The sequence below is a fragment of the Erpetoichthys calabaricus genome, chromosome 2, assembly GCF_900747795.2.
Source record: "Erpetoichthys calabaricus chromosome 2, fErpCal1.3, whole genome shotgun sequence".
In the NCBI taxonomy this organism is placed as follows: Eukaryota; Metazoa; Chordata; class Cladistia; order Polypteriformes; family Polypteridae; genus Erpetoichthys; species Erpetoichthys calabaricus.
In genome coordinates this window covers 205,964,037-205,990,626 of record NC_041395.2, presented here as the reverse complement: position 1 = coordinate 205,990,626, position 26,590 = coordinate 205,964,037, and the positions used below count along the sequence as shown (strand labels likewise).

Sequence of the window (26,590 nt, the reverse complement as noted above, 5' to 3'; positions counted from 1 at the left end):
CAGATTCTGATTCCAGTTTTGACTCTGTTAAGAATGACACCACATTGAGGAGTTGGAATGCTGAGAAACAGGCTCATAATTCAAAGGGTGTTGTGGAAGATTCAAGTGTGTTCAATGTTTCTTCTCCCTATATCATTAAATAAACTGTAGAAATCTTTTTTTTTCGTATGAAAGACAATGAATTGGGATAAACAAACAACCTCATCAAACATCAGAAGGGACCTGGACTTTTTAAACACTCAAAGAAAAGTTTTATCAAGAAGAGAAGAACCAAATACTCATACTGACCTGCACCAAAGGATCCTCTTCTGGGTCTTCAGGCACCCAGATAAGCTTCATTTCTGGCTTTTTCCCTACTTTGCGAAAAGTGAAGTCTTGCAGAGGTAAGGCCTGCAACAATAAAGCACCATGGATCTGAAAGTCAGTATCTGCTTTCTGAAGCCGTATGCCTTTTTGCAATAGGAAACTTGGCTAATAGAGAACTTCATTCCAGGTATTTATGCTTTGTATTAGCTTGAATCTAAAGACAGCCCATAAAGCACCAGACTCAGAAGGTCAAACAGATATGGTAATTAATGTTTACTCCAAAAAGCTACACAGCTCACCAGCAAGAGTCCTTAACAGATATAAAAAACATCTCTAACATCTTTTAGGTATACAGCAAATTCAAACCATTAGTATAAGGAGCAAAAACCAAAGTCATCCCTTATCACTGCATACTGGACACTGGTCTCCAAAAGCCTGGTGAAACACTCTGCAGGTTACAAGTCATGGCTGAAATTATCGGCACCCCTGGATTTTTCCCAGAAAATACACCATTTCTCCCAGAAAATTGTTGCAATTACAAATGTTTTGGTATACACATGTTTATTTCCTTTATGTGCATTGGAACAACACAAAAAACAGAGAAAAAAAGCCAAATCTGACTACATTTCACACAAAACTCAAAAACCGGGCTGGACAAAATTATTGGCACCCTCAACTTAATATCTGGTTGCACGCCCTTTGGAAAAAATAACAAATCAAGCGCTTCCTATAACCACCAACAAGCTTGTTACACCTCTCAACTGAAATTTCCGACCACTCTTCTTTTGCAAAATGCTCAAGGTCTCTCAGATTTGAAGGGCGCCTTCTCCCAACAGCAATTTTGAGATCTCTCCATAAGTGTTCAATCGGATTAAGATCCTGACTCATTGCTGGCCACTTCAGAACTCTCCAGCGCTTTGTCTTCAACCATTTCTCAGTGCTTTTAGAGGTATGTTTGGGGTCATTGTCCTGCTGGAACACCCATGACCTCTGACGCAGACCCAGCTTTCTGACACTGGGCCCTACATTGCGCCCCAATATCTTTTGGTAGTCTTCAGATTTCATGATGCCTTGCACATAGTCAAGGCATCCAGTGCCAGAGGCAGCAAAACATCCCCAAAACATCTTAGAAACTCCACCATGTTTGACTGTAGGTACTGTGTTCTTTTCTTCATAGGCCTCATTCCGTTTTCTGTAAACAGTAGAATGATGAGCTTTACCAAAAAGCTCTACCTTGGTCTCATCTGTCCACAAGACGAAATTTCGCCCAGAAGGATTTTGGCTTCCTCAAGTACATTTTGGCAAACTTCAGTCTGGCTTTTTTATGTTTCTATGTCAGCAGTGGGGTCCTCCTGGCTCTTCAGCCATAGCGTTTCATTTTGTTCAGATGTCGACGGATAATTCGAGCTGACACTGTTGCACCCTGAGTCTGCAGAACAGCTTGAATATGTTTTGAAGTTGATTGGGGCAGTTTATCCACCATTCGGACTAATCTTCCTTGCAGTCTTTTATCAATTTTTCTCTTCCGTCCACGTCCAGGGAGATTAGCTACAGTGCCATGTGTTGTGAACTTCTTGATCATGTTGCGCACAGTGGACAAATGAACAAGAAGATCTCTGGAGATGGACTTGTAGCCTTGAGATTGTTGCTATTTTTCCACAATTTTTGTTCTCCAGTCCTCAGACAATTCTCTGCTCTTCTTTCTGTTCTCCATGCTTAGTGTGGCACACTCAGACACACAACAGAAAGGTTGAGTCAACTTTTCTCCATTTTAACTGGCTTCAGGTGTGATTGCTATTTTGCCAGCACCTGTTTCTTGCCACAGGTGAGTTCAAACGAGCATCATATGCTTGAAATAAAACGATTTACCCACAATTTTGAAAAGGTGCTAATAATTTTGTCCAGCCCGGTTCTTGAGTTTTGTGTGAAATGATGTCAGATTTGGCTTTTTTTCTGTTTTTTTGTGTTGTTCCAATGCACAAAAATGAAACAAACGTGTATACCAAAACATTTGTAACTGCAACAATTTTCTGGGAGAAATGGTGCATTTTCTGGGAAAATTCCAGAGGTGCCAATAATTTCGGCCATTGCTGTATAAGGAGAAAAGCTTCACATATTAGCATTGTGACAGTACACTGATTTTGAAGGAAAGCTTTAGTGAGTTGTATGAATGTTGTTAATTCTCTCCATCTCCTCCACCGCAGAACTGGGTACTGCAGAGTTCAAACAAGTCACCATGCTGACTTGGAGCATCTGCATCTTATCAGTTGATTTATCAGATTGTAAATAATATTGTTTTTTCCTGCCAGCCTTGCACATTTCATGCTTTTTATTACCAAAGAGAGTTTATGGTGTAAGGTTGTTTGTCATCATATAATGTAGCACTGAACAAGGTTCAGTAGTAATGTTAGTAAATATTATCTCGCTGTCTCTCTAGTGTTATGCTCACCACTTTAATATGTTTCACGTATACTGTAGTCTGAACTGCCTAGATTGTCAAAGGTTCGGCTTTTATAAAGAAGTGACAGTACTTCCTGGTCAACGCTGTGTTCCAGGAACCTTCTCATTTCGTACTGAAGCTGTAAAGGTCTACTTTTTTTCCACACCTAACATCTACACGTTGTTTTACTGTTGGTGAATAAGTAATGACAAAATAACATTTGCCAAACAAATGTTGTCACCTAAAATGAAACTGCTTATTACTGATTATTAGGAACTGTATGTCCTGATATATAAAACTACTTAACTGGAAAAGTGTATATACTTAAATGTCAGTAAATATTTTTCCAATAACTTGCAGGAAATTAAAACATACTCTATAATCTCTATTACAGAAAATTAACATAAGAAGGAACACAGTCTGCCTTCCAGATAACATTAAATTAAATCAAATAATTACCTTAAATAAATAAACTGATTATAAAAGTGTCCTTTAAGGTACTGTTGCGGTGTATGACAACAACAATAATTGATCCATCACACTTTTTTCTTGTTGAAAGCAAAGCAAATGAAGCCTTAACTTCTTAATTTACATTAATTCCCACTGCAATGCATTCAAAAGACTGGTAAGAAGGGACACACAAGGCCCGTCACAAAATCATATATGTTGGGGCAGTACAGTCTCCACAGCTGCCTAGCAGTTTGTCCTTTGATTGCACTTAGAAGCAACAAGACCTGCTGCTGCTTGCTTCATTACCATTATTCCGAGGAATCAAAAAATAACCCTGCCACAAATAAAATACAAGAATAATGAGCAGAGTCATGCTATCAAAAATTGCTTAAACTATGAAATGGAAACATATAAAAAGACAAAGAGAACTGACAGAGATTATCCTGGACTCAAGCATTTTTTGGCACAAGCCTTCATTGACGTGAATCTGGCAAAACTGATTCTTCCACCATGACAATACATCCTTCACTGTGTGCTGACCTGTGTTGAGCTTCTGACCTTCAAGCACATTTCAGTTCATCCATGGCCACCATGCTCACCAGATTTTTCTCATCCCTAACCTGAAGAATCACCTAAAAGGACTGTTCTCAAATGACTGAAAACATTAAAGGGGCTGTGAGTGATGTATTGACAGACCTTACAGAACAGAACTTCCAAACATTCTTCCAGGGATTGTACAGAATGTCACTGCTGAAGGAAGCTACCATAAACATGTAATAATTTTATTAAATGATATTTTATAAAAGTAATACATTTGTTGTTTGTGTTTTTATAGCCTGTTATTTAATCTAAATTGTATATGAAACATTTAAACAAAAAAAGAAAACATATGAAGGAAGAAAGTAAATAAACAAAGGCTGGTATTAATTTGAGCCAATCAAGTGCTGTTAAGGAGTAACAAACACTCATCCTTCTGGCAGTAATGTTGGTTAGGAAGTCAGCGAAGGTCTGTTCTCTTCCTAAACTGCTCCATTTTGGTGTAATTATCACTTTGAACCTCAAGTGTACTCACATTGCAGTAGATTCGCTTCTGGACACCATACTTCAGCACCAGCACATCAAACGACTTGTCCATGACTCCCATCACCATGGCTTCAGACTCCAATGGTCCACACTCCTGTCACAGAGAGAGCATGTCCTTCATGTCCCACAAACCCACATTTGCCATGAAGTAACAACATTTTAATCTAACTTAGTTTTAGGCAACTATCCTACATAAGAAAAAAAAAAAAAGAATTAAAACACCTTAGTTGTTATCACTTGTTCCTATTTGTTTGTGTCTTGTCAGTTCTTTCCAGAAGTTGAATCCTAATTCTGAAATATCAGATTTGAATGTTACTTTGATGTGAAAATGGACAAAGGAATATACCTGTAGTGCTTTATTTGAATAATTTTTAAGAAAATTAGAACAACTTGGAAAAGAATAGGCCATTTGTCCAAATGAAACTTACCAATCTTATGCACCTATTTTCTCCAAAAGTTTCTTGACATTTTCTTAGATAGGATTTTTCCCTACTATATCTTTGAGAATCTATCCTATTAAACAAGTTAACTGAGGAAGAGTATGCAAAGACCTATCAGGTCATCTTTAGGACATACTCTGCAAAAAAGAAACAAACAACTTGATGTAGACTGACATACAACCCTATAATCCAGAAGGACTGTCTTGACAAGGTACACTATATTTGTTACAAAAACAGGAATTAATGCAACAATAAATCCAATTAATATAATGTAGTGTATTCTGGCAAATACTGTATTTTATATCATTTTCTGCTTCAAGATAATTAATTAAATGAATATTTCCTTAACACTAACATCAATTCAGACTAAATTTGATTGTTTACTTGTAATATGCACATGTGAGAGAAACAGGTTAAAATGATGAAGGCATACATGTAATTTACATAAAATAATAATCATAATAATTCACAACATTTATATAGCGCTTTTCTCAGTACTCAAAGTGCTATCCACACAGGGAGGAACCGGGAAGCAAACCCACAATCTTCCACAGTCTCCTTACTGCAAAGCAGCAGCACTACCACTGTGCCACTTGTGAGGACACTGTAAACTATCCACAAGGATATGTGTCAGCAAGTTTCTGAACTGTAATTTTAAAATGAATGCAATTTCGAAGCAATTAAGTAAACTCTTACCAAAACTTCACCCTTGAAATAAAAAGTAAAAAACAGCATGCACTACTGTGTGCTAAAAGATGGGATAATCCATTTTCTACAACTCCTCATTATAGTCAGAGTGATTAGACAAACACATCCAAACTCTAAGGTTTATGACACAATAAGATACAAGATATTTATAACTAAATCAGGAATTAAAATTACAAATTAGCCACTGAATAAGAAATTACAACAATTGGCTATTAGGTTTTGTAAAATGTGATGACAGAAGCGGCTGTGAAAACAGACAGACAGTATTAGGGAAAAACTGACAAACAGGAATTGGCAACACCAACTCTCAGCAGCCAAGCACAAGCAGAATGCTGAACTTGGGCCACTCAAATACTCAAGCTGCGTCAAGCCCAAAGGTAGGCTGATGGTAGGAGCACTTCTTTACACCATATTAATCTTACTCATATATTTGTAAATATAAACAGAATTAAAAACTTGGAATGGAAGTAAGTGTTTTCTTTTTAATGAGCAAACAGAATAAATATATGGGTAAGATACCAAATTAAGTGCTTATAATACGTCTGCCATTTATGTGAAAGAAAGCTCAAAAACTGACATGCAAATCAAAAGCCCAGTACAGTCCATATTTATGCACTTTCTGATCAATGTCTGGATTTGTTCAGCATTTAATTAAATTGTCACTTTGTTTCCCAAGAAATTACAATCAACAAATTCTGAAGCAAACACTCCATTCCACCAATAGCTACCTTTACAAAGACTGAAAAGAACAGCTCTGTGCTCAGCTCCTGAACTCGCTTGGATGCTGTTTTCTTATCATTGCAGTGAGATGCCTGCTTCTGTATGTCTTCTAAGGGCAAGATGAAGTCATGGCCACATCCTGTGGGGGAATGGGAGGGGTGGGAACAAGTGAAATTCAGCATTAGGAATGTCAAGAAATACAATCAACTATGACACATCATGAAAAAAAAGTGCAGTCTTTTTACTGTCTGCCAAACATAGCCTGAAACTGTCAACAAAAAAAAGCACATTGAGAATGTTGTGCTGTCTTGTTGGTGAGCCTTCCCTTTGCCATCACTCATCCTCTTCACCGAAACACATTACGTACCATTACCTGATGGCAAATGCAGACTGTAGATATGTATAAAACCAGGGACCTGCATATGAGGTTAAACCTCAGTACCCAGTGGACACATGTAACTGAAATTGCTTTATTTTACATGCTGGACGAGACATCAGGCTTATGGCCAGTGTGACTTCCTGACATGTGAGACATGATGAGCCATCACTATTTTAACCCCTTTTTATACCAGTGTATGATTATGTCAGCGATTTTATTACTCTGTTGTCCACCTTCTCTGTAGAACAGTTAGGCAGTCTTAACAGCTCCTATATACCCCGACTTTCTAGTTTTTGCACCTTTTTTGCCATTTCCCTTAAAACAATTTTTGCTGTTTTCTCTCTGATGACAGAAAAGTATAGATTTAAATAATAACAACAAAAAAATACATAAAGGATTTTATAAGTTAGACCGTTTTCATACAACTTTGTGTTAAAAACATCTCTATCTTTTAGGCTTATTTGAAATTCTTTTCCTTATAACTATAAATACTTACAAGATCTTTATTTCCCAAACCCTCTTTAGCTCCTCCAAAATGCCACTGAATTAAACTGAGCATCTAAGGCTGAGCCCAGGGGCAAGAAAAGAAGCAAGTAGGACAATGGGGACAACCTTCAAATCCCTGCACATTATTTGTGGCCTGGAGGTTACGGTGTTAGATTAGGAATTTTCCAATCTCACTTGGGCTTACTCTCTATGTCTGCCCATACTATTTCAGTGTACTAAAGGTTTGAATAGAAAGCATTTTTCCTTGTGTTTACCTCTCAGTGAACAGAAATGAAGTAGTTGTACATACCTAAGGATGCTGCCAGCAGCCGGTGAACAATAACATCTGCATAGCGTCTGATGGGGGAGGTGAAGTGAGTATAGAGTGGCACATTCAATGCATAATGTCTGAAACATGACTTATCTGGCCGAACTCCAGCACAAAAGTACACTGCCATCTGGAACACAGTAAAAACAAAGTGCTTTTCAGCAGGAGTTTACATCGTCAGCGCTACCAGTCAGGTCTCTGGAAAAGTCACAAGAACAGAAACCCAAAAATGGCAGAAGCCTTATGAATTAAGGCTGATGATCTGTCCAGACATCACTGGCAATGCAACTGGAACTGGTCCAGTTAGCTAAGTTCCTGCATGAAAACATGGTAAAGTGTCAGGAAAGGCACAGTCATTATCACACAGTGCATTATGGAAGGAAGACAGAATTTTTACAGTTACTAAATAAGGAGTATGAGATGCTTTGAAAGCAGCACAGTGGTAGAGAGGTAGTTTAGTATTCTTGTTGTGCAGCTAATTCTCCAGACATTTCAGTTTTACTCCAACTCAAAAGGCATGGACTTTGTATTTACTGTTGACTTTAAACGAGAACATTATGAGTTAGTGTGGTGGTGTATGTAGTCTTGCGGGGCCAGACGTGATTCTTGAATGAGAATGCATGTCTGAGGACAACCTGTTAAAAAGTGTGTAGTGTGAATAGCGTCAAAGTCCTGCGCTGCAAAGATGACACCCACAGGGCTTCCTCCTAAAGCACCTGTCCCCAGTTCCCAGTCTGGGTTTTATAAAGTACCTGTCGGGGTTTCTGGGAGAAAACAGAAGAAACTGAACAAAAGACATGACACTGAGAGAAAACAAAAAGCTAAATTTGCTATCGATTCAGGAGCTCAGTAGCTCAAGGTAACTGAAGCTTAATAATTTATTTGTAAATTTTAATGAATGCTGCAACAGAACAAACAACTACTTGGCTCCACTCATTTGAGAAGTGCTTCTGTCTGCTATGATATCTTTCTGTCATTCTGACTATTACATCACTATATGGCATAACAGCAAATAGAGTTTAGATAAACATTGTGGTCTATGGATATACCTTGCTGCTGGCAGCTATTTTGTCATAGCATGTTTGCATTTCCAATTAGATGGTAATGTTACATTTCTTTAGTTGTTTCTTTAGATCTGCAGTCAGAAGGTGCACCCTCATCTGTGCATCTTTTGGTTTTGTTTGGTGGATTGATTGATTTCAGTTTGTTGAGTACTAAAATCTGCATCTCTTGTGACTCTTCGTTATCAGCTCTCTTAATGACAGACCTTTTGATGGGGTTTTGACACACTGTTTATTTTAAATGCATATTTTATAATTTATATTTTCATAAACACACATAGCTGTCAGTTCTTTCAAGCATACATCAACTCCTATACTATCATCATAACGCTGAAAAACAGAGAGAGCACACACAGCACCTGCGACAACGTATCATTCATGTTTAATGCCTGTAAATGCCAATGTATAATCTAAGTGACACGAAAGGTTTCTCCTTTGCAAAATGTTATGTTTATTTTTAACATTAGCAATGTGCCCTCAGCAGACATATTTGTATGTTGAATGGGGGTCTTTTTAGGAGACTTTTTAGCTGTATAGTTTATTGTAATTAGAAGCTTGCTCTCTGCCGGACCAGGTTAATTAGAGCACCACAGCTCTTTGTAGTTCAAAATCAAAGACCCTACTTTGAGCGACACCTTCATGAGGCGTTGGATTGGATTAGAAATGTGATACTCACTGAGCCATCCAATGATTCCCACCCTGTTTTAAGCACAATTCACTTAGTTGTCTCCAGATATATACAGTATATTATACTCCTGGCTCATTAACACTAGGGTGTATAAAACCGTGATTTGTGATGAAGTAACAAACAATTCCAGAACTTTACCTGTAACCTTGTACCTGTAATGTAAAAAATGAATCCAAGAACTAGACAGACAGATGAACAGTTTGTAATTTGAGATAGGAAAGACCACCTTAAGACAATGCAATATCACTAACTCTTTTTCAACAAATATTGCTGAATGAGGTGTCAAGAAAACAAGTCACCTTGGCCCAAAAGCTAAAACTCAGACCAAGAACTGATTTGGGCAATCAACTTACCGGTAATATTCAAAGTCTGAAAAAAAGAAACTTAATATATGCAGTTTTGGGAGTTCAGTCAAATGGCTTAGACGGAAGAAAACAAAACCTGATTATGGAATGGGGACGTTCAGGAGAGTATACAGAGGAAGAGGTTGGTGATGAAGAAGTGGGGTAGTCAGAAAGGAAGAAAGTAGACAGGAGTACAAGGAGATAAGGTGTAAGTTGAAGAAAGAGGTTGCGAAGGCTAAAGAAAAGGTGTAAGATGAGTTATAGGAGAGGTTGGACAATAAGGGGGGAGAACAGGACCTGTAACGACTGGCTAAACAGAGGGACCAAGATGGGAAAGATGAACAGAATAGGTTAGGGTGATAAAAGATAATGATTGAAATGTACTCACAAGTGAGGAGAATGTGTTGAGAAGATGGAAAGAGTACTTTGAGAGGTCGATGAATGATAACAATGAGAGAGACAGAAGCCTGGATAATGTAGAGATAGTGAACCAGGAAGTGCAATGGATTAAGCAAGGACAGGCATGAAGAGGTTAAAGAATGGAAAGGGTGATGGTCCAGATGACACACCTGTGGAAAATGGAGGTGCTTAAAACAGATGGCAGTGGAGTTATTAACCAGATTGTTTAATGGAATCTTGGAAAGTGAGAGGATGCCTGAGGACTGGAGAGGAAGTGTACTGGTACTGATTTCTAAGAATATAGGTGATGTGCAGAACTGTAGTAACTACAGAGGGATAGAGCATGCAGAACAGCATGAAGTTATGGGAAACAGTAGTGGAAGCTAGGTTCAGTAGGGAGGTGATGATTAGTGAACAGCAGTATGGTTTCATGCTGGAAAAGAGCACTACAGATGAGATGTTTGCTCTGAGGGTGTTGATTGACAAGTATAGAGAAGGGCAAAAGGAAATGAATTGTGTCTTTGTGGACCTGGAGAAAATATATGACAGGAAGTCTAGAGAGTAGTTGTGGTATTTTGTATGAGTAAGTGGGGAGAGGCGGAGAAGTACTGTATGTAAGAGTGGTACAGGATATGTACGAGGGAAATGTGGTGGTGGTGGTGGTGGTGGTGAGGTCTGCTGTAGGAGTGATGGATGCGTTTAAGGTGGAGCTGGGATAACATTGGGGATCGGCTCTGAGCCCTTTCTTATTTTCATAGACTATGGACTATGATTTTTGCAGATGACACTGTGATCGGTAACAAGAATAGGAAGCAGGTTAAGGTGACCCTGGAGAGGTGGAGATATGCTCTAGAGAGAAAAGGAATGTATGTCAGTAGGACCGAAACAGAATACATGTGTGTGAATGTGAGGGTGAAAAGAGGAATGATGAGGATGCAGGGAGTAGAGTTGGCGAAGGTGGATAAGTTTAAATACTTGGAATCAACAGCACAGAGTAACGTGGAGTGGTGCAAGAGATGTGAAGAAGTGAATGGAGGCAGGGTGGAGTGGGTGGAGAAGAGTGCCAGGAGTGATTTGAGACAGATGGGTACCAACAAGAGTGAAAGGGTAGGTCTACAAGTTTGTTGTAAGACCAGCTATGTTACAGTATATAGGTTGGAGACGTTGGCACTGACAAAAAGACAGGAGTCAAAGCTGAAGTTGGCAGAGATTAAGATGTTAAGATTTGCATTGGGTGTGACGTGGATGGACAGGATTACCAACAAGTACATTAGAGGGTCAGCTCAGGCTGGATGGTTTGGAGACAAAGCCAGAGACATGTGCAGAGGAGGGATTCTGGGCATATTGGGAAAAGGAAGCTAATTAGAAACTAATGATGGAGCTGCCAGGCAAGAGGAAAAGAGGAAAGCCTAAGAGGAGGTTTATGGATGTGGTGAGAGAGGAGATGAATGTGGTGGGTGTGAGAGATCAAGATGCAGAGGACAGAAAGATATGGAAACAGATTATTCCTATGGCAACCCAAAATGAAAAATATGTCAAATGGCTTAGAAAATAAAAAAGTAAGTGCTGAGACATATTATTGAAATATTTCTAGGGGCTCACTTGGCGTTTACTTCATATGTAACACATTTTACATCTGTGCTGTTATGTCATTAAGTGTTTACTTAGTATTAGAATAATTAATATCTATTATATTCAAAGTAATTAAATAGTAATCTTGAAACCCTTTTGCTAATTGTGACCAGACATAAGATAATAAGCAAGGCAATGTCATTAAAAAGTAATCTCAGAATGAAGTAAGGACAAGACAAAGGAAGTATTGAAGATAAAATGCTGAATTAGCACAATGCAGCTTCAAGCAGAAATCCCTTTTAAGGCTGAATGTGTTTAAAAGTAGGAAAAAAAAACAACAATTGAGATCAGAACTGGTTAATAAAAAGACTGGATGGATACCTCTTCTTAAAACAGAAGGGTAGAAGATGTAGGCCTGCTCTCTTAATGGTCTGACCATACTTAGAGACTACAAGCTTCTATCATTTTACATATACTCTAATATAATCTCCTTTCACTGCATTTTTCTGTGTACTTAAATAAATAAGACCAGATCTTTTGAAAATTAATTCTAGTTTTAGGCCAGTAACAGGTAATTTAACCTTGGCAACTCATCATCAGACACTAGGTGTGGAAGTCAGGAACTGTGGATCCACTATAGGTTCCAAATCTTTCATACCTATTCCTGGGAAAAACAAAGACAGCAAACCGAGGAGCACCTCCAAAGCCCAGCTCTAGACAGAAGAACTGGTGCACAGAAACTATGGGAATGCAAACACTTACCAATCTTGGCCTCCAGCATTGATATATATTTGTAGTTTTATATATAGTTGTACTATTCAGAATGCAACAAAAACACATCCTTTGTTCTCTGAAATCACTCCTTCAACAGAGATCAATGGGGGAATTTGAACTTTATAAACTAATTAAGTTTCTCACAAATTAAAAAAAAAAAGTAACAACTTTTACAAATGATTAAAGGTTTCTCTGCCACATTTAAAACTCAAATTACTCCACTAAATAAGGCTGCTTCAGGAAAGGGCAGCTGAAACAGGTTTGGACGGCTGTGGGCATAAAATGACAGGACAGCAGCCTTCTTTGGAAAAATTGGGGACACATTTTCAACAACAGCAGACAGTAAATATAATAAAAAAAGGCTTTGCATGACATTTTCATTCCCACTGTGGCTATGGATTCAATCCAAACTTTTCTGGGGTAATATACCTGATATTTTATCAGATTGTTCTAGCACTGCATCCTATTTTGCACTTAATCAGCTCATTGGTTTTATTTGTTTTAAGCCCAGAGGCAGATACTCAACCAATGAATTGCAATGTGGAGCAAATTACTTCATTAAAATCACAACAGTGCAATTAGCAGAGGAACTACTGAAGATCAGCACAATTAGGTCTGTTTATATAAAAGTCATTTAGGGCACATTTCAGTATCTTCCTGGCAGAACCAATGCATTGCTTCTTACTACAAAGCAAAGCCATCAAACTGATACATCATTTAGAGCCATTGCCTATAGTCCATTTTCAAATATTTCACTTTATCTTCTCAGGAGTGTTAAATCTGCTTCATGATTTGAAACAGACTTCTTTCTGTCCTTTCCACCTTTCATTTATGTCTTTTCTGCTGCGTCCTAGGCCTGATGCATTTTGCATCATTTGCGGAAGATAAGCATGAGGATTTTCTGGGTATCACTTTAAACTTCACGTAAAGGTGCTAAGTTATCACACTCATCAAATAAAAGCAGCATTGACTAGTGAAGGGTGCTGCCACATCTGTTCACTGGAAATTCAGCTCATCTTCCATTTATAAAGGCACACAACAACAGCCTGAGAATAGGACACACTGACAGAGCGCTAATCACTCAGACAGAGACACCAGCTGCTAAATCTTCTACCAACAATTACAAATGCCACAACAATCATTATAGCTTGATTTCTCTTGAGACACTGCATTAAGATGCTAAATAAAGTACCTGGTAATTGATCTGTCATATTCCTAACAGGCGGATGACCACTAAATTGAGCATTACCATTTACTGTCCAGCTTGGAGTTCCTTCAAAGCCCAGGACTTCAAATTTGACCTCTTTAGGCTGTCAGAAACTAATGTGGTTAAAGATGTGTTCGTTTCAGGTAGAAAATATATACTATATATGCAGGGTGTTAAACAGATTTTTGAGTAGGTCACTGGACTGCTGATTAATCACTGATTTCAAGAATGTCTTACTTTCATGCTATTGAATTAAAAAATATTCCACAATATATTTATTGGTTAAATAAACAAAGCAACACATATTACCTGCATTGGTCGAGAGCACATAGCAGTGAGGACCTCCTTCCTAGCACTGGAGTATTCGTCTGTCCCCACAGTTGCAATCAAGCTTTTCTGTAAAGACGATAGAATCGCATAGACATGTAAGTTAAACCAGAATCAAAGTGCATAAACATCCACAGACCATCTCGGTTACCCTTCTACTTAAGTACATAAATTTGTTAAATGAAAAATAAAAAAAGGCTGTTATATGCTTTATACATGTATTAGAGCAGTATCCTAAGAATCTGCATAACCAGAATATTTGCTCCACCACACATCATGCTATAAAGGCAGGAGACAACCACCAGAATGGCTTTTGGGTCTTTCTCAATACTTACATGGAGAGCACCAGCAGAGCTGAAGTCCAGCTTCAGTCCCATCTGTTCACAGAATTCAGCCAGGTCTTCTACCATCTTTGTTTGTGGTGGGGGATGGCAACGTAACAAAGCTCGTTCTGGGAATGAGCGGTAGATGCGATGTGCCGTTGCCATGTTTGCTAGAAGCATAAACTCCTCCACCAACCTAAACACAAAAATTATGTGAATTTATGAAAAGTCCTTGCCAGTTTGCATTGGTTTGCATATGAATAATTAAAAAATATATAAAGCATAACTAGGGACATAAATGGAGATGAATGTATAATTACTTCAATGGGCAACTTTACTCTGAGAAAATATTAAAACAATGCAAGCATGAAGAGGCAGTTTTAACACCTAACAACCTAAAGTCACATTAGAGGAATTATTAAGGAAGTATTGGAAAGACATTGTTGGATAAAAGGAAGAAAGGGAAGGCGTCGTAGTCCAGTAGCCAGTGGGGCAGACAGATGAATGAATGGTGCATGACAAGAGAAGTAAAATGGCATCAGGGTGTTTGCAGACTGATGAAGGACAAGGATGTGTGGTCTCTTAGGAAGATAACAGTTCCCTTAAGTCCTCACAGAATGGCAATGGGTGAGGACAAAGGCAGAAGTAGCAGGTCCTCAAAAACTGAAAACTTTAAAAATTAAAAAAACTCATTCAGTTAATAGTATCAGCAAATTCTCATTACCAAAGCTCGTGGTGAAAGGGCTTTCTCCATCAGTGCACCCAGGCTCTGGAACTCCCTACCCTTAGCGGTTAGGCAAGCCACTTCAGTTGCCATATTCAAATCACGCTTAAAAACGCACTTCTTCACATTGGCTTTTAATTCTTAACTTGTTTCATTTTCTACTTGTTTTTCGCTATTTTCTCTATTTTATTGGTTCCTCTGACCTGTTTTTAGTTTTTAGTTCAAATTCTCTCTTAATGTTTGCTTTAATATTTTGTTTTTAGTCCTGTTTGTTTTAACTGTACAGCGCTTTGGTCGGTTGTAACGCTGTGTTTTTAAGCGCTCAACAAATAAATATGGTATGGTGGTATTAATTCTTTCTTTATGTAGATAGATGGAAGACAGTTCTTGTAAAATGGAAAATAACAATACATTAATCTATTTTATGAGTCCAGTTCTCAAGCACTGGTTCAACAGCTGTTTAGACTAATCCCAGCTACACTGTGTACAAGATAAAGGCTGATCCTGGACTGAATGTCAGTATTCCACATAACCCATTCATGCATATACACCCAAACTAAATTTACCCAATCTGAGTGAGCTCACACAAACACACATATATGAAGAATAAAACTGCCAAATTAAGCAGAAGGTACAAAAGCGAGTATCAAAATGAAACAGAATTAAAAATCCTGATGGGCTCAGTGCTACTGAACAACTGAAAATGTAGAACAGCAGAGGGCAACAAATCCCTTTATAAAGCCAGTACAGCAGGACTTAACATTCACATGCCTCAACTTAAATTTTTAAAACCAAATAATATAAAGGGAAAAGGCCAATGCTTGTAGATACAAGTTTGAGCTATGCTAAACCTCTGAGGAAAATGAATACTGAAATTTAAAAGGACAGCTGTGGATATGTTCTACTGATTACTTACCAATTAAAGTGTACTTCCATAAACACTCCAGCTCACCATTTACAACTTCTGCACAATACATTTTCCTCTCCATGGCCTCATCTATCTCTGACTCAATATTTATAAAAGCTTCCTCAGGAAAGAGACCTCAGTAAACTGAATAGCTTTGATGGTTAGACAATGAAATTAAAGACAAAACAGGACTGCATGCAGCTCCATCTGTCCATCCGGTTTTTCAAACCCACTATATCCTGAGCAGGGTCACACAGAAACTACAGCCCAGGGTGCAAGAAAGGATTATTTACATCTCTTGAAACATAGTTTTGTTCCACTCATCTTTCATAGTTTTTGAAGTCTTGGTCTTTACAGCTGCACGCCATTAGTAGGTTCTGTTAAACCATGTTTTAAACCATAAGGAAATCTGGTGCTCTCCTGAACTGCTGTTTCCATAACCTCTCAAATAATGACACTTTCGGGGAACACAGGAGGGGGGCAGGGAAAATGCAGTATTATTGATTTTAACTGGAAGCCCTTTAATGTTTTATGTTTCCTTACTTGAGTAGGTGAAATACATTACCTTTGGGAGAAGATGGCAAACATTCCTGAAACATACAATTTCAGAAGACCCATACCCCACTAGCATGATCCATGTTCACACTGGAGTGGAGCACACAGTTTTCAACATCTGTATTTTGCTTCTTTCATTTCAACCACAGACTCATCTCCAATTCATCACAAGCTGTGCTGTTCAAGTGTATAACGCAGAATTCAAACTTAATAAGTAATACAGTGGAACCTCTAAATACGAGTTTAATTCGTTCCAGCACTGAGCTTGTATAGCGAATTTCTCGTATCTAGAACAAACTTCCCCATTGAAAAAAATGGAAATCCAGTTAATCCGTTCCGCACCCCAAATATATTAACATAAAAATCAATTTTCCTAACAAATAACACTGATAAATTATATATACTGTAGTCTACCTTTAATAAATAACACTGGTAAATAATATAACTGATTATTAAAAGAATCAAAACAGGTGTCCAAAGTGCAGTAGAGCATTCAATAAATCTTTAAATAAATAATCCTTAAAACAGTTGTGAAGTGGAGGTTTAAAATACACAAGAATAACAATCCTTTAACACGAGGTTAAAACGTCAAAAGGATGCAGTCTTTAAAAAACAGATGACAATCCCCGGTGCTTCTTCTCTGTTAGCGTCTCACCTGCGGGCTCTGCAACAGGCGAGACTCTCTTAATGCAGCTGACCTCTACACCGTCCCGCTTCAGCTGTTTGGCTCGCCTGTTCAGCTCACTGTTCAGCTACACGCAAGCCTGCACTCACTCACTCACTCGCTCTCCCGCACCGACTTACTGCCTGCGCTCTCTCTCCTCTCCTCGCGCTTCTCTATATATGCGGGGAGGACATGGCAGCTGCAGCCCATCAGCCACAGGAACAATCATGGATGTGGGCAGTTTCCCACCTGTGCACTTAAGTGAGAAACGCAGACACAGCAGATCGCGGCTCGCAACTGCTACCACGCCCCCTCGCTAAGCCGCGAGCTATACCCACAGCCTGGCTCGTGGCTCGTTACGCGAGCCAATGCTCGCATTTAGATCTGAATTTTTCGCTCACACTTTCCTCGTATTTTGAATTTCTCGTATACAGAGGTGATCGTATCTCGAGGTTTGTATTCTTAAGAAATGCTAAGGAAGATTTGTGGACTCGCTGACTAATTTTACTCCACATATATGAGTGTGAACTACTCAAGTAACAGTACTGTTACTGTTAACTGAACTCAAATTAGTTAGAAAATTGCAGAAGATACAGTATAACATAACAGTTCACATATTTCAAAATTCATTGTACAGTTCCATGTTACTACTTAAAATATCAAGTTGAGAAAACTGAAATATATCTTTAACACTAGAATCCCTGAAGCCTACGAAAAGTTGTAATCAACGGGCCACCTTAAATTGCTTTGCACCTCTTCATTAGCATCTTTTGCTTTTCAAATGTGGCAATCAGCACAAGCAGTCTGCTATCTCATCCCCTGCCCCCACTGCCGCATCTGAAGTCAGACAAAAATCTCCCCGCTCAAGTCTGTTTATCTTGATGTGAGGTGCCAGGAATTGTATAGGGTAAATAATATATCGTTATTTGGAACACATGCATTTCATGTGGGTTCCGTGTCTACAATGATCTAAGTAAATGTAGGATGACAGGAAATGCGAGGCAACAAAAAGTTGAACACAAGTTATAGAACTAATGACAAAATTTTGATATGAAGTATATAATGTGGGACTGAAGTACACAAACACTTTCACAAAAGGTACAAGTACAGGGTAAGCCAAATTAAGTACCACATTTCTCAAGGTCATTATGGGAAGTAGAGGCAGCAAAGTGGGTTGGAGTGGGGGTCCTTTGATAGGCGATCCCTTGTAGTTTTCAGTTGATAACATGCCTTGGTCTGGTGCACATTGTGCTTTTGCTGGCGAACCGTTCTTCAAAAACAACAAATCCATCATTACTACACAACGAGCCTTCCAAATGCACTTTAGCATTCCTCCTAACGGTGACATCCCAAATCAGAAAACAATTCTTCAGTGGGTGGCTAAATTTAGACAGACGGGTACAACACTGAACTAAAAATATCCAGGCCGTACACAGACTGTAAGGTGAAAAGGACATTAATTTTGCAGTCTCCTAGATGTTCAGCCCGCAAACATGCTTCTGCTTTAGGCATTTCCAACAAGTCTTTGAGGAGGATTTTGCGAAGACCTTATTTTCCATCCATACAAAATTATGGTAATGCAGGAACTCACTGAGAGAGACTGTGAGAGCCATAGAGAGTTGTGTGCGAACATTCTGCAAACCGTTCATCGAGATGCCATCATCATGTGCAATGACAAGGCATATTTCCATTTGAATGGTTGTGTAAATAAGCAAAACTTTCCCTATTGGGCTGAAACCAAACCTTGTGAACTTAATCAGAGACCCCTGCACAGTGAGTGTGTTACAGTTTGGTGCATTGTTGCAGAATTTGGCATTGTAGGCCCTTACTTTTTTGAGGAGGAGCAAGCAACGGTCACTGTCACTTCAGAATGTTACCATTGAAATACTAGAGTACTTTGTGGCCTCAACTGGGAAAAATGGATGTGGTGGATGCCTGGTTTCATACGGCGTGGAGATCCATGCAAGTTTTGCAAGAGATGTTTCTGGGGAAGCTGATTTCCCTACATGGTGATATAGGGTGGCTTTCACATTCGCCTGATCTCACTCTGTGCTATTTCTTCTTGTGGGCCTACCTCAAGTCGAAAGTATACACACACTGAACTCAAAACCTTGAAGCCCTCAAGGATGCTATTCGCCACAAAATCACCACTATTCCCCTTGAAAAGGTTGAACGAGTCATGTGAGCATTCAGAAATAATTTTGAAGAATGTATGGCTAATGAAGGCCACCACCTTGAAGACATCATTTTTAAAACCCAGTGAAAGAAATCTACTTCTTATACCCTTTCTTGTGTCATAATGAAATTTGTTTTATCTTGCTGCATTTTTGTAGAATAAACGTTTGAAATGTGGTACTTCTTTTTGGCTCACCCTGTATAACAAAAGAAGTATGCCTTTATTTAAAAACATAACAGAAGAAAAATAAATCAGGTTAGGGTACGATGCTGACATGACTGTTTGGCTGGTGCAGAGGTAAGAACTGCTGACTCTAAATCAAGAGGTTGCAGGTTCGATTCCGGGTTTTTCCTAGATTTACCGTTTTGAGTAGCAAGCTGCTCTTATTGTTACTATCTCTGTCTATATATAAAATCCGTCTGTCTGTTTGCTTTTCACGAGAGAACTGCTTAATGGATTTAGATAGTTTTTTTTAATATAATTTGTTGAACATTCTGGTTGATTTTGCAACTTCTCTCATTGTGCTATGTATCATAGTTTGCTTGCGGTATTGATTTATTTGTACGAATCTGAGAGACATCATGCAGCGGAACGAGGGGAGAGGGGTGTGTAAACCCGAAGAGGGAGTTCCTTACTACATTGGATACACACATCTCAAAGCTCTTAAAAATGTACAAAAAGCAGCTTATGGAGAACAGATACAAGTTGTTCTTGATGAGTTAGAGAAACGGGTCTATTGTTCAGATCTAGTAAAACGTTCCTACTGTATGTAGTTGATATAATTATTATGATCCAAATATGCACAAAGATGCTTTCAATCCTGTTCATTGTCATCAGCCTGACAGTGGGCTGAATACCAATTTAATTTGTTCAGTAAGGTTTTCACAAAAGTGGTCTATACAAAGACATTAGTCATACACCATTTGAAAGCTAACAATCCCATTGTACTTAACCAATATATTTAACCAATCCATTCTAATAGTAAAGACAACATTTTAAATTTGATAACTGAAGAAAATCATAAACATTATTCTGGTCACTATAAAAACACATACAAGACACTGACACCTATAAGCCTTGAAGTGTTTGACAGGACAATCAGCATTTAGACAGAAATTTAAAAAAAAAAAAAAAAAAGTAAGGGGGGTGGATTGTGGGGCTATGGTTAGTTTCCTCATTGCTGATTTTATTTTTTTTCTGTCTTCAGACATTATAAAGCATGTGCGTGCTGTTGTCCTAAGAGGTCTCCCCTTGTTTCCAGTAAAGTTCTGAAGACCTGTTTTGCAAGTATACATGGAATATTTAAAGTGTTTGGTTTTAAAAATATGACCTGTATAATCAGTACAGCATCATGTATAAAAATGATTTTATATCTAAGTAATGTCTAATTCTAGATTTCTTTCTTGACAATTACCTAAATGACTAAACTGAAACGGATAATTTTAGTAGTTAATAGTGGGAGTATTTAAACCTAAGCTGAAGGCTTTTTAAGTATTTCTCTATGCCTTCAGAATTGTATTTGGAACATATTTTTTTTTGTTCTAGCCATACAAGACCATCTGAGCTATATCTAGGAAAACTGTACAACAGGAATATTTAGACATGCATTTAGAAGGCATAAGGAATCCATGGACAGGCCTGTGTTGTCTTTGTAGTATCATGGGTTATAAATATCCAGTAAAACAAGCCTTTATATTTATATGCATTAAACATTTGCCTCCAAGGCTGTATTCAGAGCAGACTTGGTACATGTTTAAAAAGCAGGACTGAAACTTATAAACCTATGACCATATTACAACATCAGTACCGTACCAAAATAACACAATCCCTGCTAAATAAGTGTTTTTAATGTTTCAAACAGACAACCAATTCTTAAGAGTCTTTCATAAAGGATGTGAAAATGGAAATCCTTACAGTCATAGATGATGTAGCTGCTCAACATTCACTGACAGATGCTGGGGACTTTGTCATCGAGAATATCAGTGACGTACCAAATGCATTTGTTCTCCTCACTGGCCTACTATATGCCCTGAACATTGAGTAACCCAAGGAGATTAAATATAATTTAAAGTAATCTAGAAAGTTTTTCCATGGATTAGAAGCAATTACTCAGCAAGGGCCATGTTTTTCAAAAATAAGCTCCTGAAATAATCCTCCAAGACCTGAACTTGTATCCAGAGACATTTGAAATGTGTATGGGCTTTTGGTTCCTTTCTTCTAAGTTTTTTGTAATTCTTTTGACTTTTTGGAAGGCCTATTTGCTACATTCTTTGTAGTCCTTCGATAGATAGATAGATAGATAGATAGATAGATAGATAGATAGATAGATAGATAGATAGATAGATAGATAGATACTTTATTAATCCCAAGGGGAAATTCACATACTCCAGAAGCAGCCTACTGATAAAAAAAAAAAAACAATATTAAAGAGTGAGAAAAATGCAGGTAAAAACAGACAATAACTTTGTATAATGTTAAAGTTATTATTATAATTATTATTTATAATAAAATTTATAATTATTGATTTTTAACATTATTATAATTATACCAAGGTAATGATGACACACCATATGGTCATAAAATGTATAAAACTATGTCTATGTGTTTTTGCATGAAAAAGAAATACTGTATTACATATTAAAAACTTAAGTCTGCACAAACAATCCATACTATTTTGGAGATTGATAGTGTGCTTGATAATGTCACATGTTTTGAAAGTACTATTTGATTTCTCAAGTGTATGACCACAAATATTAATTTTTTTATGCACAAATGAAACAGTGTAATGAATTTTATAAACATCTGTCTTCACACAGGTATAGTTTGCATAATTGCATGTGTGAAGGACAGCCGGGTCCCATGCCCGGCAGGGACGCCCCTGCTGCATCTGCTCTTGGGGAGCAGCCATGGACACTTCAATACCTCCCCTGGGATGCTTGGTGGCAGCCTCCCTGGCGGACGATGATTCCCCAACCTGGCGCATGGCTCCATGGGAGATGGAGTCCTCCTCAACCTGGTTGGGGGCTCGGATGGCCGCTAGGGGGAGCTGCATGGAGTTTGCAGCCCGGCTGGTCGAATCTTCAGCCCCACCCAGAAATGCAATTAGGACCAGGTGGTTAAGCACCTGGAACGCTTCCGGGTGGGGTATAAAAAGGACCAGCCACCACCACTCGAGGAGCCAGAGTTGGGAGGAAGGAGACAAAGCTTGTGGAGGAGTGGTGGAAGAGAAGAGTGTATTATTGTTGTGTGGAAAAGGAGTGCTTTTGGGACTGTGTATTGCCTGTGGGTCACGGGGAAGACGTGCTCCCACGGGTGAAGAAAAATTAAAGCCCTTGTGTTTTATACGTGCCTCTGTGTCGTTCTGTGCCGGGTCAGGCGCCTATATAGCGCCTTTTCTACATATGGTTTATTTGCATACTGTATGGTGTGTAGATGCTGTTTTAAAGTTGTACTGTTAAGAATTTATTTTTATTTTAAAATAATTGATATGTTAGTTTTTAATGGCATTTTGTTCAACAAATTATGTGAGAATTTAAGTGCTTTGTGTGATTTTACTATACTAAAGCAAATTAGTGCAAGATAAACACTCACTCCAAAACACGAATTCGTAAGTTATAGTAACTTAAATGTACAGTTATATAGATTTTAAACATTGAATTATGAGTTAATGCAACTGGATTGTGTCAACTTATAGCATATAGGAGAATTAAAACATTTAGTTTATGTAACACACTTTAAGTTTATTATACTTGAGGTAAAAATTGATATTGAGTTGATGTAACGTTTTGTACTGAAGTTCACTTTACTCATAATGTTGTTTGCAGAATGGTGATTTTTTTTTTTTTTTTATAGAAGTCATTAAACTTTTTTATACTAGTAAGATGCTAGATACTAGAAAGGTATGAGCCAGAAATGGGGCAACATTATCTTGCAACTGATATAGAGTTAGAAAGTGCGAAAGAAAATACTTAAAGATGAGAACAGGGAAGTGCAGTGTGGGGTCAGACGACCATAAAAACAATCTTAAGACAGAATTTACACCGTTCTGCAGATCAGAAATCCTGAGACAGATGCAACATCTAAGACCAGTGGCAATTTTTTAAGGTAACACATAGAAACATGAAGGAAATTCATTAGGAAAAGGATCTTTTGACAGGCCTCGAAAAATGTAACATGTCATCTAATGGTCATTTCTTAAGCTTATTCCAAAAGATGCACTTGTATCTAGCTAACAAATAAAAGATGTGCTCTTATCAATGGCGCTACTAAAACATTTAGCTAGAGAGAGAAGGCATTTCCGTTTAAATGCTCACAAACCATTAGGAATCCTATTTGCAAAAAGCTTCATGTAAATTAAGGCATTCAGTTGACAGCTGCCTTGAAGTCATCAAAGACACAAGGCTGTTGTGACATTTCAGTAGGATATCCATCCTGCTGTTTCATGTCCCTTCCAGTCATCTAAACGCTGTTTGAAGGCTGGGGTGGGCCTTGAACTTTCATCACCTTGCTCAATACATCCAATGAGTATTTATAAGCAGCCACTCAGTGGCCACTTTATTACTATAGGTACACCTGCTCATTAATGCAAAGCACCTATATGCAGACATGGCCAAAAGTCTCAGTTGTTGTTAAAACAAACATTAGCATGGACAAGACACATGATTTATGTTACTTTTACCATGGTATGACAGTATCATTAAAGCAAGCGATGGCCTTAGATCCTGTATGTGTATGAATTAAACAAATGTACTTCAGTCCAAAACCAAAGGTTTGTGCAAATAACAAATTTATCTCATTTTAGAATGTGAAATAGAATGGGGTGTCCCCTCTCAAATGGTTTATTTGCCAGCCATCAAACCTATGAATTCAATACTGCAATGCATAAATATTTGTAGGTGAGACATTAGCATCCATGAATCAATTCATTCAGTGATTTTTCATCACTCATGAGTATACTATGCATGAATTAATGATATTTCATTTTAGTATAACACACCTCCACTCAATTCTGAAATCAAAGCAAACTTTACTGAGACATACAACAGAAAACTACCAGCCTTAAACACTGAACCACAAAGAGACAAAGAAAGTTTAACTAGGCATGAAAGCAAGAAATTAAGCAAAGTAGCATATATTTGACCAACCTGTCCACTTTAAAGTCAGATCTTTCAAGCATATTGAAAGAGGCAGGTATATTTTAAAAACAGCAGGGGTGTCATATAAAAAACCTTGCTTATATTCCATACAAAAAATTTTGCTTACGCCTGAAAGGCAAAAATGGTGTACGCACAAAAAAATGAATAAATATTGATTAATAAAAGTGCACATATGCCATGAGAAGTTACTTTATAGATTCTCAAATCAACTTAAAACTAACTTGTTGTGCACACACTTTTAGCCACTCCTAATGTTACTACTCAATAACCATACATGACGTAAAAATGCCCATTTTGAATATTCACTATCTACTAACTATAAAAAATTTGCCCACGGTCCTGAGCAACCTCTTTAAAACAAAACATGGAGGAACAGAGGAGAAAAAGGCAGAAAATTAAACTTAAGTAAATATCTTAAAAAAACTGTCTGCTTTAGGCCCCTTACCTGAGGGAACCTTACTGGCCACAATGGATGTTGAGGCACTTTACACTAACATCCCCCATGATGATGGCATATTGGCATGTGAAATGTACCTCAAACAACATGATTTACCCACAAAGTCAGTAATAGAAATGATAAAATTCACTCTGACACATAATCTATTCTCTTTTGGACAGGATTGCTACTTGCAACAAATGGGGACTGCAATGGGATGTCGGTTTGCACCTCACTATGCAAATCTTTTTATGGCAAAATTGGAGGAAGATTTCATGTCAATGTGCATCGTAAAACCAATGTTGTATCTCCGTTACATAGATGACATCTTCATAATCTGGACTGCCAGTGAAAAGGACCTCCTCCATTTTCATAATGAATATAATTGTTTTCACCCCAACATAAAGCTGAAGCTGAATTACTCAAAAACAGAAGTCAGCTTCCTTGACACCACCGTTCAACTGAAAGACAACACCCTTGTAACTTCTATTTTTCACAAACCGACAGACAGACGGACCTACCTGAAAAATGATAGCTTCCACCCCAAGCATATAAGGCGCTCCATTATTTTCAGCCAAGCAATACGGTACAATCGTATTTGCTCAGACCCAACAGACCGGGATCAACAACTGCAGGAGCTCAGACAAGATTTCATCAAACAAGGTTACACCCCGAAAACAACAGACACTCAAATAAGAAGAGCTACTGCCATACCCAGAGACAACCTTCTGGAATATAAAAACAAAGACAACAAGGATCGCATCCCCCTTGTTGTCACCTACAACCCACATCTTGAAACACTTCGAAAAATTATAAAAGAACTTCAGCCAATACTAAATAATGACCAAACACTGAAAAATGTATTTCCTGAACCTCCCCTCCTGGCATACAGACAACCACCAAACCTTCAACAATTAATTGTCCGAGGCTCCCTAAGTGAACCAACAGAAAATGGCACATCTCCATGCCTACAGAAAAGATGCAAAACATGTGCCCACATCTATGATACAGACCGTATAGTTATACCACACTGCCGACTTGAACATCACATCAAGGGATCATTTTCCTGCAGATCATCTAATGTAGTCTACCTAATTTTCTGCATGAAATGTCCTGACACTGCACTCTATGTGGGAGAAACTGGACAAACACTCCGCCAGAGAATGAATTTACACAGGTTCCACATTAAACATGGCCACACAGATGTTCCTGTAGCGGCCCACTTCAACAGCCATGGACACTGTGAGAAGGACTTTAAAGTCACAGTGCTTATGGGCAACTTCAAAACACAGCAAGAGAGAAAAGAATGGGAAGTTAAACTCATGCTAAAATTGAATACTTTACAACATGGATTGAATAAAGACAAGAGTTTTATGTCCAGATATGAGGATTGTTTACATCTCTCAGAATGACAGACAACCTGTCTACAGACCCACATTGTTTTGAAAAAACTCATTACAAACTTCAAAAGACTTTGTTGGACAGTTATCTTATCCAGAGATCTTGACAATACATTGTTCTTTTCTCTCTTGTTAAATTAACCCTAGCCTGAATGAATCTATTAATTTTTTACATTCAAAATCTCTCATTTAAATATTTACCAATGTTGTTTCTTGTCCTAGAGTGTGTATATAAACATAGGAAACTTCAGTTTCTGTATTACATCTTGCCTGAAGAAGGGGCCTGAGTTGCCTCGAAAGCTTGCATATTGTAATCTTTTTAGTTAGCCAATAAAAGGTGTCATTTTGCTTGGCTTTTAAGTAAATATGAAATTGAAGTATTTCCAACTAAAGGGGAGAATCACAAAAACATTGTTTTTTTCTGGACTATCTGGGATAGTCAGAAATAAAATTGAAAAAAAAAAAAAACAAGAGTAGGAGCAGCTGAGTGGAGAGAGCAACAGCAACGTGTCATCATGCAGTACCCAAACTGCTGCC

The 26,590-nt window shown here is 38.1% G+C and overlaps 1 protein-coding gene across 4 annotated transcripts in view; it reads right to left on the bottom strand.

Moving 5' to 3' along the window:
• The window catches only part of dis3l2 (DIS3 like 3'-5' exoribonuclease 2), a 612,176-nt gene that overhangs the window by 7,273 nt on the left and 578,313 nt on the right, over positions 1–26,590 (bottom strand). For all 4 annotated transcript variants that reach the window (XM_051922221.1, XM_051922220.1, XM_051922222.1 and 1 more), the window contains exons 15-20: positions 14,048–14,231; positions 13,695–13,781; positions 7,323–7,470; positions 6,156–6,286; positions 4,269–4,373; positions 289–390 (exon numbers count right to left, since the gene is read on the bottom strand). In XM_051922221.1, coding sequence (XP_051778181.1) covers positions 289–390; positions 4,269–4,373; positions 6,156–6,286; positions 7,323–7,470; positions 13,695–13,781; positions 14,048–14,231 — 757 coding nt within the window. The remainder of the gene's footprint in view (positions 1–288; positions 391–4,268; positions 4,374–6,155; positions 6,287–7,322; positions 7,471–13,694; positions 13,782–14,047; positions 14,232–26,590) is intronic.